Source organism: Elephantulus edwardii, unplaced genomic scaffold (assembly GCF_000299155.1).
Source record: "Elephantulus edwardii isolate Elephantulus edwardi_28Jun2011 unplaced genomic scaffold, EleEdw1.0 scaffold00188, whole genome shotgun sequence".
Taxonomy (NCBI): Eukaryota; Metazoa; Chordata; class Mammalia; order Macroscelidea; family Macroscelididae; genus Elephantulus; species Elephantulus edwardii.
In genome coordinates, this window is record NW_006399938.1 from 5181604 (window position 1) to 5197608 (window position 16005).

At 34.3% G+C, this 16005-nt stretch overlaps 1 protein-coding gene across 1 annotated transcript in view; it reads left to right on the top strand.

Annotated features, from left to right (window-relative positions):
- Window positions 1–15077, top strand: part of ANXA10 (annexin A10) — a 157477-nt gene extending 142400 nt beyond the window's left edge. Inside the window, exons 12-15 of the mRNA XM_006896668.1 lie at window positions 1716–1811; window positions 5421–5479; window positions 9639–9761; window positions 15009–15077. Of these exons, the coding sequence (XP_006896730.1) occupies window positions 1716–1811; window positions 5421–5479; window positions 9639–9761; window positions 15009–15077 (347 nt within the window). The remainder of the gene's footprint in view (window positions 1–1715; window positions 1812–5420; window positions 5480–9638; window positions 9762–15008) is intronic.
- The last annotated feature ends 928 nt before the right edge of the window (window positions 15078–16005 follow it).

Below are 16005 nucleotides of genomic sequence, written 5' to 3' on the forward strand. Positions count from 1 at the left end.
AAGTATTTTATAAATTCTAGATATAAGTCCCTTTTCTGATATGCCATTATCAAACACTTTTTCCCAGTCTGTGGCTTCCCTTTCTACCCTGTTGGAGAAGTTCTTTGATGCACATAGGGATTTGATTCTTAAAAGGTCCCGTTCATCTATTTTATCTTCTCCTGGTTGTAAGTTTTTCAGGATACTTGGAAGACTGTTTATGTTGTGGATTAAGACTTCTAGTGAAGAACAGTTTATTTTTTTTTCAGTAAATAAATTCTATAACCTTCAAATGCTGCGTCTTGTAAAAGCTATCCATTTTCAAGGAGTCCTGGAATATAGCATGTATTGTATCAGTCTGCTAACCAAAAAAGTAATAGATTCTGACTGAAAGCTACCTACCCTTCTCTGATTTCTGAGCCTATAAATCTTTGCAATAAAGGAGTACTCATCTTTCTTCCACAGAGCACTTGATAGAGTTGATCTTTTGGTTGACTAACGAGCTTCCTTATTGATTTAGAGGTACACTCAAATGCCTTTGCGTTTTCACTTTTTACAAACTGAGGCAACTTTCCTTTTCCTCATGTTTAAACATACTACACACACACACACACACACACACACACACACACACACGCATACGCGCACGCGCGCACACACACAGACTTTATTTTGGTTTTATCTACATCTACAAAAGGGAGCTCTGGTGACCTAGTGGCAAGAAGCTGTTCTGCAATCCCAAAGGCAACTAGTTTGAATCCAATTAACTGCATCTGAAAACCCGCTGGAGGGTCAGCTTTAAGTCAGTTCTGACTTGACAGTACACTATAATAAAATAACAGCAACATACATAAAGCATACAATGTTCTTTATTTTTTAAAAAATTACTACCTGCCCCAGTCCAATCTGTGTCTCTACATGTTGTCTGAAAATATCAGTTTAGCAAATAGCCTTCCTGCTTTAAACTTTAACAATAAGAGAGAGCTGAAAGTTACTTGGGAGGAACTCAAATAAGCAAATGCAATGTAGCACAATTCTAGTTTAGTGAACTATAGCCTAAGACCTTAGTGGTGACGTGATATTTTTTTAGGACACATTTTATATACTTTGCATTTACTACTTTAATCACCACTTTAATCCTCAGATGTAACCTCTAGTAAAAAAATCTCATTTGTAATATCAAGCCCTACTTGTTGATGTTGTTAGGTGCTGTTGAGTCCAGTGCTTCTCTTTAATTAAAATCAGCAGTGAATTAGTGACTTCTACTAGAAGTGGCAGTTGATTCCTAAGAGAGGAAAGCTACAAGTGATCTTTAATTCTTGCTGATGTAAAATATTTCTGCTGACTCTATAATAATAATACTCTGTAAGAGTATTTTCAGATAGAAACTATCTTGGAAGGTTGAAACAGATGGGAAGAGAGAGAAAGGAATAGACATTAGTGAATTAATAGGGTGAAGTGATAGGCTAAGTACAGTAATGTTACTAAGATTGGTAATAAATGTCAATTATAATTTGTAATTAATGTAATAAAATAAAACATATATAAATTATTCCATTAAATCCAATTTAATAAGAAAATGAAGAATTTTAATACCAAATACAGTGGATAGAAACAGTATTTACAATGATTTAGGAAACATTTACTGTTCCCATGTATAGTCATGCAATCAGTATTGGCATGTTTAATTCACAATGTATACAAACTCTCTTTTAAATTACATCAACTTGTTGAAGTTTTCCAGGAGTTTCAAAATATTTCTGGACAAGACATTGTAGATGCCATTAATGAATGCTATGATGGATACTTTCAGCAGCTGCTAGTTGCAATTGGTAAGTAATAATAAATTGCTGGGAATAAAGAAGACTTTCTACTGAACACTGGATTATCTAATAGCAAAATAATCATGATGCTTAGTTTGCTTGCCATGTCATCTATCTATTTTACATTTTTCCTCACATCAAAGATTCCGCTTCTAGCTGTGACTGGCCTCTGTTTATCTTCCAAACCTACTACAGAATCAAAGTCTTTTCAATGTTACAGTCATGGAGAAAGAAAGATTACTCAATGAGCAAGGTAATCTGTAGTGAATAAATCCTCATGGGTTTCACCACCTACAAATAAACCCGTGGCTTATGTTTTTTAACTGAGTAATCATACCTGAATAAACTCAATTGCATCTGGCTGAATTGAGGTGCCAACATAAGTAGTTGACCAGTGTATTTTCCCCTGGGTTGAATTATTTAAATATAAATGCTAATTACTTAATTAGATAAATAGAAGGGTATCAGTTACTGATGCAAGGACTGAATTGAAAACTTGATGATTTTAAAAATAAACACCCAAATCTTAAGAATTGCATCAGATTTGATCTTAGGAAACAGTGAATTCTTAAATTCCATTTTTCAGATGTTTGAGATATAACACCTTTAAATATAATATATACTTACTGACTACAACTTCTTTGTTCAAAAGCAATTGACTCCCTTTATTTCAAGCTGAAAAATGTGCTTTGCTCCCTTTTCCTCATAAAGTGGCTTTCAAAAGTAATTCCAAACATTAGAAACAAAAGGCTTAAAAATGTTTTGGTTTAATTTTGGTTATTTTGCAATACAGAGATACATATTGCTCTTACTCTTCTGAGTAAGAAATGATGCCCTGCATAGAGCAAAAAACCATGGTTATTTATAATTCTACCATAGGATGGAAAGATGATAAAGTAGTTTATCTAGATGAAATAATTGATCCAATTTATCTAGTTAAAGATGATGAAATAGTTTATATAGTTTATAAAGATGATGAATATAGTTTATCTAGGAAAATATTTTTAAACAAAAAATCCATTAAAATGCTACCAAGTTTTATGTAAATCCTTAAAATAGCATAACAATATGAATACTTATGTTTGATTAGTTTTCTGAGAAGTATATATACATATGCTTCAGTAAAGTCTCAACAAAATAGAATAACAAAGGGTCAAAGCTCTCCTTTGAACAACAGCAAAAAAGAATGTAAGGTTATATGAGGTTAAGTGATTTCTTCAAAATCAATCAGCTGTTAAATACAAATTTGTAACTAGAAGCATGTCATGTGAAACGCGGTGTAAACTTTACCTGCACAGATCATAGCCAAAAAGAAAAAAAAGCATCAGTTGGGAAAGAAGAAATATTGGATAGCAAGAGTATGATGAGGAAAAAAAGTGATTTGTTTGTTTGTTCACTCAATATTTATTGAAGTCTACTGTTCTGGTCACTGATTTACACACTGTAAGGACAAGCAAAACAACAAATATCCTTGCCTGCAAGAAATTTCCACTCTAGTCGTTGTTTTTAGGTGCCATTGAGTCAAGTACAACTCATAATGACCCTGTGAAAAACTGATGTTAATTCTATCCTATCCTGTGCCATCCTCATAATCTCTGACATAATCAAGCCCATTGCTGCAGTCACCATGTCAGCCCACCTGGTTGAAGGTCTTTCTTTCTTTAGCCATCACCCTCCACTTTCCCAAGCATGATGTCCTTCTTCAAGGAATACCCTCTTCTAGGCACATAAACAAAGTCTCCGAGACTAAGCTTTGCCTCCAAGAAGCCCTCTGGATATACCTTCTCCAGAGATATATCTGTTTGTTCTTTTGAAAGTCAATGGGATCTTCAGCACACGTTTCCATTACCACAGTTCAAAGCATCAATTCTTTTTCTGTCTTCCTTAGTCATTGCTAACTAAGCTCTCCGATGCATAGCAAGTGACTGAAAAAAAAAAAAAAAAATGGCCTGGATCAGCCACCTTAATCTTCAAACTGAGATCATTACTTCTCAATATTGTTGAGAGTTCCCTGACTACAGACTTTCCCAGTCCAATAGGTCATCTGATCCCCTGACTGCGGGTACCAAGTGTATTGATTGTGGATACAAGTAAGAGGAAGTCATTGACAGTCCCCATCCTTTCTCCATCCATCATGATGTTGCCTATTAGCCTGTTGGTGAGGATTTTTGTTTTTGTATTATTGAAATACAATCCATATTGAAGCCTGCAGTGTTTAATCTTCTGCAGCTAATATTTCAAATTGTCCTCACTTTCAGCAAATAAGAATATGTCATCCACAAAACAAAGGTTATTGATGAGTATTCCACCAAACCTGATGCCACATTTTTCTTTATTAGGTCAGTTTCTAGAGTAAATTTCTCAGCACATAGATTAAATGGTTATGGAGAAAGAATGCAACTATTCTAAAAGGGATTAAAACATTATTAATTGTATTACAAATACAAGTAAAAGGTGAAGGCATGGTTCCACAACCTAATTACTTGATTTTGGAGAATACACTTTTATGATGGCTTTATTTTGCCTAGAATGATCTGTGCTAGAATATGCAATTTATTAAAAATAATATTGGTTGTCTATCATCAGTACCTGACATGCATCAGCACTTGTCAAACAGGATCCAAGATATTCTAGTATCATACTGATTTTTATTCTGTGATTCTTAATATTAAACTGGAGTTGTTTGGATAATACAAATTAGTCTCAAATGTGTTCAGATACTCTCCAATGTATGTAAGAAAAATTGAAGAGATTTAGTAATGTTATATAATCCTGAATTCTACAATAGTTAAAACCTAGTGTATTGTAATTTTTAAGTACTGTTGAGTAGGCTCTGATTCATAGTGACATTATGTAAAACAGATCTAAACTTTTCCCTAGTCTGTGACATCCTCACAAACTCTGCTGAACTTAAATCCATTATTTTAGTTATAGTGTCAATCCATTTCCTTGAGGATTTTTCATCCTTCTTTGACTCTCCCCTTTTTTTAACCATAATATCCGTTTTTTTGGACAACACATCCAAAGCATGTGAGACAAAATATATTAATTGTAGTCTCTAAGGAGCACTATGGCTGTGCTTCTTCCAAAATGTATGTGTTTGTTCTTTTCACAGAAATAAATGTTTAATTCACAGTACTCAGCAGGTATATTTAGTATTCTTCATCAGTATCACAATTCAATTGTCCTACTTTTAAATGCGCTTAAAACAAGTGAAAAATAACATGTCTTGGATCAGGTGCACCTTGACATAGGAAAGAAAAACTAAGCCCCTCTCTAGCTCTGTCGGTTTAATTTCACCAACTCTGTTGGTTTTTATTTATAGAATAGATTTTTTTCCTTCAGTGGATAGTGCAGGAACTAAGAGCCTTCTGAATGAAAATCTGAAGACACCATTATGTTATTATGGTTTTCTATTATTTCTATGTTTTATTTTATACTACTCTTGTAAGCATAGATATTAAAACACCAGAGTACAAAGAGAAATCTCAAATCCCCAATTCTCTCAAAGATTCACTAGCTGGAAATGAAACATTATAAGCTTTCTGTTTCTTAAATTCCGAGGACCATATGTATTGTCTGCCTCCCCGTGTCTTCTTTTCTCTTTTTTTCTTCCAGTTCTCTGCATTCGAGATAAACCAGCCTATTTTGCTTATAGATTATATTGTGCCATCCATGTAAGTAAACCAAATATTTTTAAATGTCGATAGAAATTGTGTTAACTTTTCTAAAATATAACTTAAAGTGTTCAGTTATTAAAATGTTGATTTGTATATTTGATTTTGTACATTAATGTATAAATTTCAAAGATAATTTGCTACAGTGAAAAATGGTTTATATAACAAAAATAAGGCTCATCAAAGTAGGTTTAATTTTTATATCAAATCTAGGCATCTAAGAAACACGTCTTTGGTGTCTCTCACTCAAATGTGTCTCAAAATCTGTTAACATCCAAGTTCTTTCTAAGCTTTCATTAAAATAAAAAAAAAATTAAAAAAACACAACCTGGAGAAGAGCAAAGTTAAAGATATATGATTCAGTTAAAATATCTGTTAACATCTTCAAAAAGTGGTAAATCCAAATATTTTCATATAGTTCCAAATTACTCAAGGGCAGGGCTGAAAAAGGAGCCAATGCACCATGGGGATGGCCAACTCTAACTTCTAAGCATTTCATAGAGTGGATTGGTCCCCATCGATAATATTCACAGTATTTCTCCTTTTATGACTGAGATATTTCACTCAGCACAATGTCCTTCAGTGCCACACATTTTGTATAATATTTTATGAGTACCTTGATTTTTAGCGCTGGATGACTAGTATTCCATTGTATAAATATACCACAGTTTCTCTACTCATTCATTTGTTGATGGGCACTTGGGTCACTTCCATCTCTTTGCTCTTGTGAACAATGCAGCAATAAACATGGTGTGCATATATCCTGTTTGGATGGAAGTTTCAGATTCTTTAGGGTATGTTCTCAGTAATGCAATTGCTGGGTCAAATGGTTTTTCTAATTCCAACTTTTTGAGAAAATACCATACTGCCTTCCAGAGTGGTTGCATCATTTTACCCTCCCACCAACAGTGAATAAGGTAAAACAGGACTGGCATGGGGGTTGGCTGTAAACTAAGAAAAGAAGGGATAAATAATGAACACTTCCTTTAAATAGATGAAGGATATGTGATTTATTATTTTCATGACAACAGTCCATAATAAGAGCTGCATAGTAAAGTGGACAGGACAGGGTGGAAGGGGCTTGGGAGAGGGAGGAAATGGTGCAACAATGAAAGAATCTTTTTAAAGAGAAAAATGAGCTGGGTGGGGAAGGAAGGGAGGAAAATGTGCAACAATAAATAAATGGAAATCCCAGTTTTCTGTAAGCTTTCGTTGAAATATCAATTAAAAAATTAATGATAACAAAATAAAAAGATAATGTTCAAAGCAGCAAATAAATAGCTTCTTGGTCAGATCTGCCATTCCTCATTCTTCTGCACCTATTTCCATTAGTAATTCAGGTCAAATATTCATTGTCTCACAAACTTTACTCACAGTTGTGGTACCAAAAGTGGGGTTTACTATGGAAATAAGTTGGAGAGTGAGTGAGACAAAAGCAAGACCGACCAGGTGTTAGCCTATCAGTCCCAATACACAATTCATCCAAGCTCTGGTTTCAGTACAACAAGCAGATTTTCCTTCCATAATCTGTCAAGCACAGTAAAAGTCTTTAACTGTGACCTTTATCTCAAGGCTTCTCTGGTTACACCTTGCCACAGTTCCTCCACAGTAATATCACAGTCACCAGGGCCTAGCCACCAGGGTTTCCCTGTACAGTGGGGTTTTGTGCTAGTCTCCTTCAAGTCTTCACTCCTTGGTGTGGGAAACACTTTCTCTCTTATCCTAGTCCCACAACCACGTGTTTGCAGTTAAGGCAACTGGAGACCAGAAGGTGCTAATGTAATGGTTAGAAGAGCCAACTTTTAAATGAATACTGCAAAAGTGTATGGCACTAAACAAAAATTGTAAACACATTACAAACTCTCCACAGAAATTGCTATACCTCCAAAGTTTTAGAATATAAAAATGTGAGAGTTTCTTTTAAAATATTAAGTGTTTATTTTAGAAAAAATACTTGAAGAGGTAGCTTGGCAACAATACATTCAAAATCTATATTCAAAATTAAGCTAAGATGTTTTTCAGAGTCTACTGTGTTTTCATTCACACATCCTTAAGTGCATTTGTATTTTTAAAAAAACCAAACATGCATATCTTTGAGATAATGCAAAACTTTTCCAAAATATGGATAAAAATATATTTTTTAAAAATCTGATGCTACTTATGAATAATTATTGTACATATGTCAAACCATAAAAACTCCAAGCCCATTATTTTAAAATCCAATATTGCAGCTATTTTAATAACCAGAGTATTTATCCTCACTCTAATTACAAGTTAGTGTGTATAAAATATATGAATCATGATGAATATTTTTATTATATATCTTATGTTAGGAATGTTTTAAAATTCATGTACAAGAAGAGCTTGTGTAGCCTTAGAATAAAAGAGGAAGATCAACTCTCATAGTACCTTCGTTTCGTTTTCATTTTATTTTCTAGAGAATGCTTATTTGATAAAACATTTCTTTAAATCTGTGTAGTAAACAAGGTTTTGAGATTATTTCACCAGTTATCTTCCTCATAAATCTAGCTACTAGAATAATGGTGGTCAAGCATCACTGACAAATAAAGATAGAAAATAATTGTTGTGATTTCAGTTATGCTGGAATGATTTATTCTAGAAATAAATATAAATTTGATCCTGGCCATAGGAATTTTGCTAGCCAGCTTCTCACTAGATATTGTATTATTGTTGTTCTAAGGTACCATAGAGTTGGAACTAACTCATAGTTGATCTTTCAGAGGCAGTAAATCACACGGGGAGAAGATTGCTCACCTTTCTTCTCTTCTGAGCCACTGGTGGATTTAAGCTGCATGCTTTTGTTTTGTCAGTGCAAATTGTTTTGCCACTAAGCCACCAGCGCTCAATGAAAGTTATTATATATTTGTTCATTTCCTCTATGTACTTTCCACAGAGGCAGTGTTGGCCAAATAGTAGGTTATGATGTGGGAATATGATATTATCAGAAACCTAGGAGTGACAGAATGTAGACTTCTAGGTGACAAAAAAATCAAAATAAGGGTTGGTATATGCAGTGAGACAAAATGTAAAGGATGTTCGCTCACAAATTATTGAGAAGGTAAAAACAGGATTGTATTCCCAAGGCCTTAAATATGAAATACTGTAAATAATAATTATTTCTACTTCTTCCAAGTCAAAGAAAACTTTTAAGTCTTTCCTTCTGCTGCATGATAATGACATAAAATTTAAATATATAAAGATGGTTACATCATTCAATTCTCCTTTAAATTATTAATTTGTTAGTGAATATACAACCAAAATACATCAAATATTAGATTTTTATGACAATGGGTGTCACCATTACACCATTTGAAAAGACAATTTGAGGCTAAATTAAAAAACCGTTACTTTGGAGGCTAATATACAGAAATTTATTTTTATATTCTTCAGTATTTGAGTTTAAATTAGTAAATATTTCAAATATATAGAATTTTAAATTGTCAATAGTTTTAAATAACAAGTAGACTATAAAACTAAAATGTAACTGTTGTCTTATTGAATAACATTTCAGGAGTACATGTTTTTCCCAATCCATCTCTATCCCTTCAAGAAGGATTTTAAGCTTGGAAAGTCATATGATTGATTTACATTTTATAGTTTAGTGTGAAGGTTAATAAGACTGATAAGTGGAGATATTTGAACAAAATTTGAGTAAAGTGACAAAAGACCAGAGTAAAGGCTATTACACTAGAAATATAACTATAGGCAAATTTAAGAAGTTAAGCTAACAGAAACATATTGTTTGCATATTCAGAATAAGTAAGATTGCTGCATGGAGGAAAATTCCAAGAATTTATGACAACAGAAAAAATAAAAGCAAATTAAGAAAGATGAGTCTATCATAGACTCCAAATGCACTCACTCCCATCACTTATGTCTAAAAAAAAAGTCATTCATTGATGTTTCCAATCATGATAACTCTGTGTTTGTTAAAGTAGAACCTACCCTACTGGGTTTACTATGTCTGTAATTTAGGAAATATATTACCAGGCCTATTTCCAAGGTATCTGAGTGGACTTGAACTAAATATATTGATTTATAAGCAATATTTCCTGTTTGCACCACCCAGAGACTCTCAATTCTAGGTTGACTTTAAGTTATAATTTTTTTCATTTTCTCTCTTTTCTAAATCCTTTAGGATTTTGGTTTCCATAATAAATCTGTAATCAGGATTCTAATTGCCAGAAGTGAAATAGACCTGATGACCATAAGGAAACGCTACAAAGAGAGATATGGAAAATCTCTGTTTCATGATATCAAAGTAAGTCTCTTGCATGTAAAAAAAAAAAAATACTACTCTCTGGAAATTGAGATAGAAACTTTATTTTCAACAATTTTATTCTCTTAACTGAATTCATTGTGTTAGAAATGGACCAGACACAAAGCTAACACCCATTGGGTTTACAAGACTATAAATTGTACAGGAGGAAAGTAACTGTCTTTATCTTACAGATGGACTGGTGTACTATAATTGCCAGAGGGGTAATAACTTTGGGTTAGCAGTGCAATTCCACGTGAATTACCCAATCAGAGTTCCAGAGAAAATCTAATACTTCAGGGAACTATTAAGGACTCTGGTGGCCTAGTTGTAGGAAGTTGCACGGCTAACCCAAAGGCCTCTCTTCTTTGGCAAAAACCACAGGGGCTCTGCAGGAGAAAGATTACCAATGTCTTCTATTATAATTTACAGTCCGGAAAGTCAGCTATATTTCAGACAGACAGTCTTCAAAAAAGTGAATCAGTAAGACAGCTAAAAGCACATCAATAGATGCTAATCTTGGAAACATCCTTCATCTTATTAACAGAATTTATACCTCTTTGATATGTTTTATGCAATAAAGACCATTGACAGAAATAAAACTCATTCTCTTGTCTCCTTGCAGCCAAACAACAGAGAAATCTAAGAGACAAACAATATCAGTAAAGGACTAATTTCTTGGTTGAATGAATCATCTTTTTAAAAAGGCTTTGTTCTAGTCTTGTAAAATAATCAGATTTAATATTTGTGCTTCAGAAGCTTAATTCTTCAGTAGTATTAGAAATAGAGACGATCCTTAGGAAGAAATAATTTTTTGGTGAGATGTACTAACTGTGAAGAACTCACAGCCTTCAAATCACTTCCACTCATAGTGTCCATCAGGTTTCTAAGGCGGTAAATCCGTATGGGAGGAGACTATTGCTCTAGTAAGTGGAAATTGTTGACCTTTGGCTAGCAGGCTTACGTTTTTCATAATACGCCACCTAATGCTATTTAAATCACAACTGTTCACCTTTTACATTCCCATAGAATTAGGACAGCTAGCCAAAACTCACACTGGATCTTAAGGGTAATGTGAAAGAATCCTGTATTAGTAGTTACATAGAATTTTCTCATTAGTCCTTGAAAGGTGATTTAGAAATAGCAGCAAATGTCTTTATTCTGACACCTTGCAAATTTCCCCAGGGCTTTGGTGAATCCCAGGGAGGAAAGTTCAGAATGTATAGGCATGGCTATATAATTTTTAAAGCCAGTGAAAAAAATGCTTAGCTCATAGTTCAAAATATTTCAATAATGAACCAGAGCCTATAGTGATGAAAGAAGAAGTTCAAGCTGCTTTGAGGGAAATAACAAAAAATAAGGCCCCAGGAATAGATGGTATACCAATTGACATATTTCAGCTAGCAGATGCTGTCCTGGACATGCTCACAAAGTTGTGCCAAGAAATCTGGTGAACAACCACTTGGCCAACTGACTGGAAGAGATCTATATTTGTTCCCTTTCCAAAGAAGGGTGATCCAACAGACTGCGAAAACTATTGAACAATCTCATTGATTTCACTCACATGCAAGCAAGATTCTACTGAAGATTATCCAAAAATTACTTTAACAGCACATTAGTACAGAATTGTCGCAAGTCCAGACTGGGTTTAGAAGGAGTCGTGGTACTAGGGATATTGTAGCTAATGTTAGATGAATCTTAGCTGAAAGCAGGAAATACCAGAGGAATATCTATCTGTGTTTCATTGATTATGCAAAGACATTTGACTTGTGGATCATAACAAACTGTGTCTGACTCTGAGAAGAAAGGGTATCCCAGAACACTTGATCATGCTAATGCGAAACCCATACTTGGACCAAGAGGCAGTCGTCAGAATAGAACAAGGAAACACTGCACGGTTCAAAATTGGGAAGGGTGTTCTATCTCCATACCTTTTCAACCTGTATGCAGAACAGATTATCTGGCAGGCTGGGCTCTATGATGAGAAATGTGGTGTCAGGATTGGTGGAAGATCTATCAACAATCTGCATTATGCAGATGACACAACTCTGCTTGCTGAAACTGAGGAGGACCTGAAGTGATTGCTTCAGAGGGTCAAGGACTGAAGCCTTCAATATGAATTGGGGCTCAATATCAAGAAGACAAATATCCTCACCACTGGAACAATTGGCAGCATCATGATGGATGGTGAAGAGATTGAGATTGTTCACAGTTTAGTGTGCTTGGCTCCACAGTCAACACTCTTGACACCAGCAGCCAGAAAATTAAAAAACATATTGCAATGGGAAAGTCTGCTCTTAGGGACCTCTCCAAAGTACTGAAGAGCAATGATGTCACTATAGAGACTAAGGTGTGTCTGATACAGATGTGTCTTTGCAATCACTTGTTATGTGTCAGAGAGTTGGACAATGACTAGGAGGATAGAAGGAGAATTGATGCCTTTGAGCTGTGGTGCTGGAGAAGAGAATTGAGTGTACCATGGACTGCTAAGAAAACAACAGTTTCAACCTGGAGAGGTTTAAACTGGGCTGCTCCTTGGAGTCAAAGATTCTGAGGCTTCATCTGACATACTTTGGACATGTTGTAAGGATGGACCAGTCCTTGGAGAGGCACATCATGCTTGGGAGGGTGGAGGGATAGTACAGAAGGGGAAGACCATCTATGAGGTGTATTATTTCAGTGACTGTGGTAATTGGAAAGGGTGTATCAGAGACAGTGCGATTGACACAGAACAGAGCAGACCTTGGGGCTGTTGAGCGTAGGGTCGCTATGAGTCACAAGTAACTCAATGGTACATAACAACAGCAAAAACAATGATAACTAAGCAATAAACCAAGAACAAGCAGAGTCCTCAGACTGTATTTTAATCTATGTTTTACTCATAGCTGTGCGTTTTGCGTGTTGGTTTTCATTTTAAAATCTTCAATTATAAGAAATAAACAGCATTATATTTTTGGCAAAGAGTGATTCAGAAACAACTACTCAAGGACCAAGAAACTATAAAAACCCAAAAGGAAATTGTATATCTTCTGTTAGAAAAGGTGGTTTCCAAGAGTTGATAAGGCAATTGAAAGATGTAATAATTTTTTACCTTAGATAAAACTCTCCTTGTACTCACCTTAAGAACCTTATAATCTCTTTGTTATTATTGTTCTGTGTCATCATTGACTGATTTCAAGTCATACTGATTCCATGTATTACAGCATAGAATTGTTTCATAGAGATTTCTTGACTGTGCTTTACAATGTTAGTATATACCTACGTCTTCTCCTCAACAGTGTCTTTGGATATACATGAACCACTAACCTAAAATGGGAATGTTGACTACCGCTAGATGACGACAACTCAGTTGCCTCATACAAAACCAGAATCCCACTGTTGTTGGTTTGGTTTCACTCATAGTGGCCCTGTAGGACATTGCAAAACTGTTACATTAGTTTCAAATGCTGTAAATCATTACAGAAGTAGACTACCACACCTTACTCTTGCAGAGCAACTGTTGTTGTTTTGGTTGTTATGTACCTTTAAATCAAAACTGACATGTAGCTGACCTCCATTTGGGTTTTAGAGATAGTAAACAGCACGAGAAAACCCAACTTTATCCCATAGAGCAGCTAGTAAATTCAAACTGTCTGCCTTTGGGTTGGCAGCTCAGTTCTTTACTCCTAAAGTCACAAGGGGTCCTAAGTAAAATAACTAGTAGGTCCAAACCACTGATGTTCCTGGTAGCAGTAAAATACCTTAAGAACTGTTACCAGAGCCAATTTTCAGAACCATAAAAGTTCCCAATTGTATCTGTTACATGTTGCAATACTAAACAAGAGGTCACCATTAGAATCCATCAGCCACTCCAGGGGAGAAAGATGGGTAGTTTCCTATCATAAAGATTTACAGCTATGGAAATTAGATCAAGTGTCACCATGAGAGGAAACTAACTTCACGGTATTGGGTCAAAGGGATAAAAGATTATGAAAAGAAAATAAAAATTACATGGTGACTATAGCAATGAGCTTGAGTGTATCAGATGGCATAAACTAGAACAGTGTTCAGACCGGTTATTCATAGGGTTATTATGAGTCATACTCAACTCAACAGCACTTAACAACAAAAATAAACACCCCAAACAACCACTATTGAAATTTTGTTTCAGTCTTTGTTTAGGGCCTTTAAACACATACACATATACACACATACACATTGTTTTATTATTTAATGGAATATTTTTATTGAATCATGCTGTACTAGTGTGTGAATCACAAAGAACATACACGATATTATGTATTAATTAAATTTTTATTTTATTAATGTAAATATTTTCAAAATGTTTATTGTTAAGATAAATGTTTGTGATCATCAATAATTGAAACAGAATGTATCTGTGTATGGCATATTTATATATAGTATAAATACATAGGAGCTCTGGTTGCTAAGTGGGTAGGGAGCTTCACTGCCAGCCTAAAAGTGAGCAACTTGAATCCAGTGGTTGCTCTGTGGAAAAAAGATAATCTCTTCCTGTGTGATTTACAGCCTCTAAAACCCTGCTAGAGGCTCACCAATGAGTTGACTCTAAATTGAGTTTGAGATTTTGAGAAATGTATAGTATTTATAGGTACGAAATATTAATCTCTATATATATTATTGTTGTGTGTTCCATTGAACTGGAACTGACCCTCTAGTGTGTTTTCAGAGTCAGTAAATATGAAGAGAGGAGACTGCCCATCCTTCTCCCCCAGCATCTGGTGGATTCTAACTGCCTTTGGGGTTGCAGTGCAGTTTCTTACCACTAGGTCACCAGAGCTAGGGGTGTGTGTGTGTGTATCTATGTATAGAGATAATGATATATAGTATACTATGTATAAATATAATACAGTATATATTTGTTGAAACATAATCACTTCATTCATAAGCATAAATAAGATTAAGTCTTTTGAGATTGTCAATTTGCTCTTCAGAGGTCTCTATATTGTTTATAGACATTAATAGTAGTCTCTAATTCTTCAATAACATTAAAGTATGTATTTGTAAACCTGACGAGATGATTTAGCAAACTTCAAGTTATTTCCCTCATAAATACATATTAGAGGTCAGTAGACTTCATTTAAGCTATATTATATTGACTAGAAATATTGTATCATTTTTCAGAGACTAAAAATCTTTAAATGAGAAAGTCAATAAATTTTAAAAGAACCATAAGTCTTTGGAATTACATTTCAGAGGAACTAAAGAGCCACCATGTTTTTTCTCTTATAGAATTTTGCTTCAGGTCATTATGAGAAAGCCCTGCTAGCCATCTGTGCAGGAGATGTTGATGACTACTGAAAGAAAGAGATGAACGGAGTGTCGATACACTTCTCTTCTTGATACTCTTCAGATGCATCCTCTTCAGATATAGCTAACACCTAGATTTGTGAAAAAAATTTGCTACAAATAACATTTTAACAAACTATGAAATCATATTTCCTTTTCTGTCTTCACAATTATTCCATTTCAAAGAAAATGTTGATGAAATTGTATGATACACAGTTTAATCTGTTATAAAAATCAACACTGTACTAATTTATGAATGATGAACTTTTTAAAAATCACTGAAATAAAATTTATCTAAATATAAACCATAGCTAACTCTGTGAGAGTTCTCAGAGAAGTTGAAGTATGTCTTGGGACATCAAGGAGTTACAATGTGTGACCATTCCAGTAGAGGAATATTTAGATTTGCGTACAAATTCAATAAATATTAAATGAGCACAGAAAACAGCTTTCAATAGAAAATTAAAAAAGGAAATAAAATAATTCAGCTTAGTATACATTTGGTAGGGAGCTCTGGTGGACTAGCACTAAGAACTTACTGTGCCAACCCAAAGACAGGTGATTCGAATCCACTAGCTACTCTGCAGGAGAAAAATGAGACATCTCAAACAAAAATATATTTGGTAAGATTATATGTACAAGGGACTCAGATGTAAAATGAAGTATGTATGTGTCTATAGGTGTTTGTGTGACAATCACTATAGCAAAGGCAATTTATCTTTAGTTGAGTTTGTTTCAGTCAGTGCCAAATCAAACGACTCGCCCCAGCAATGCCAAAAAAGTAAAAAGTCATTGCCCACTGCTGTTTTTGTCTTTACATGTTTTTATTTTGTGTTTTAGTGTAAGTTTATAAATTATAATTTCTTTTTCAATTAATGATTCATAGACATTTTCTTTCATATCATTGTTTTGTTTTCTTATATTGACAATACTTATTATT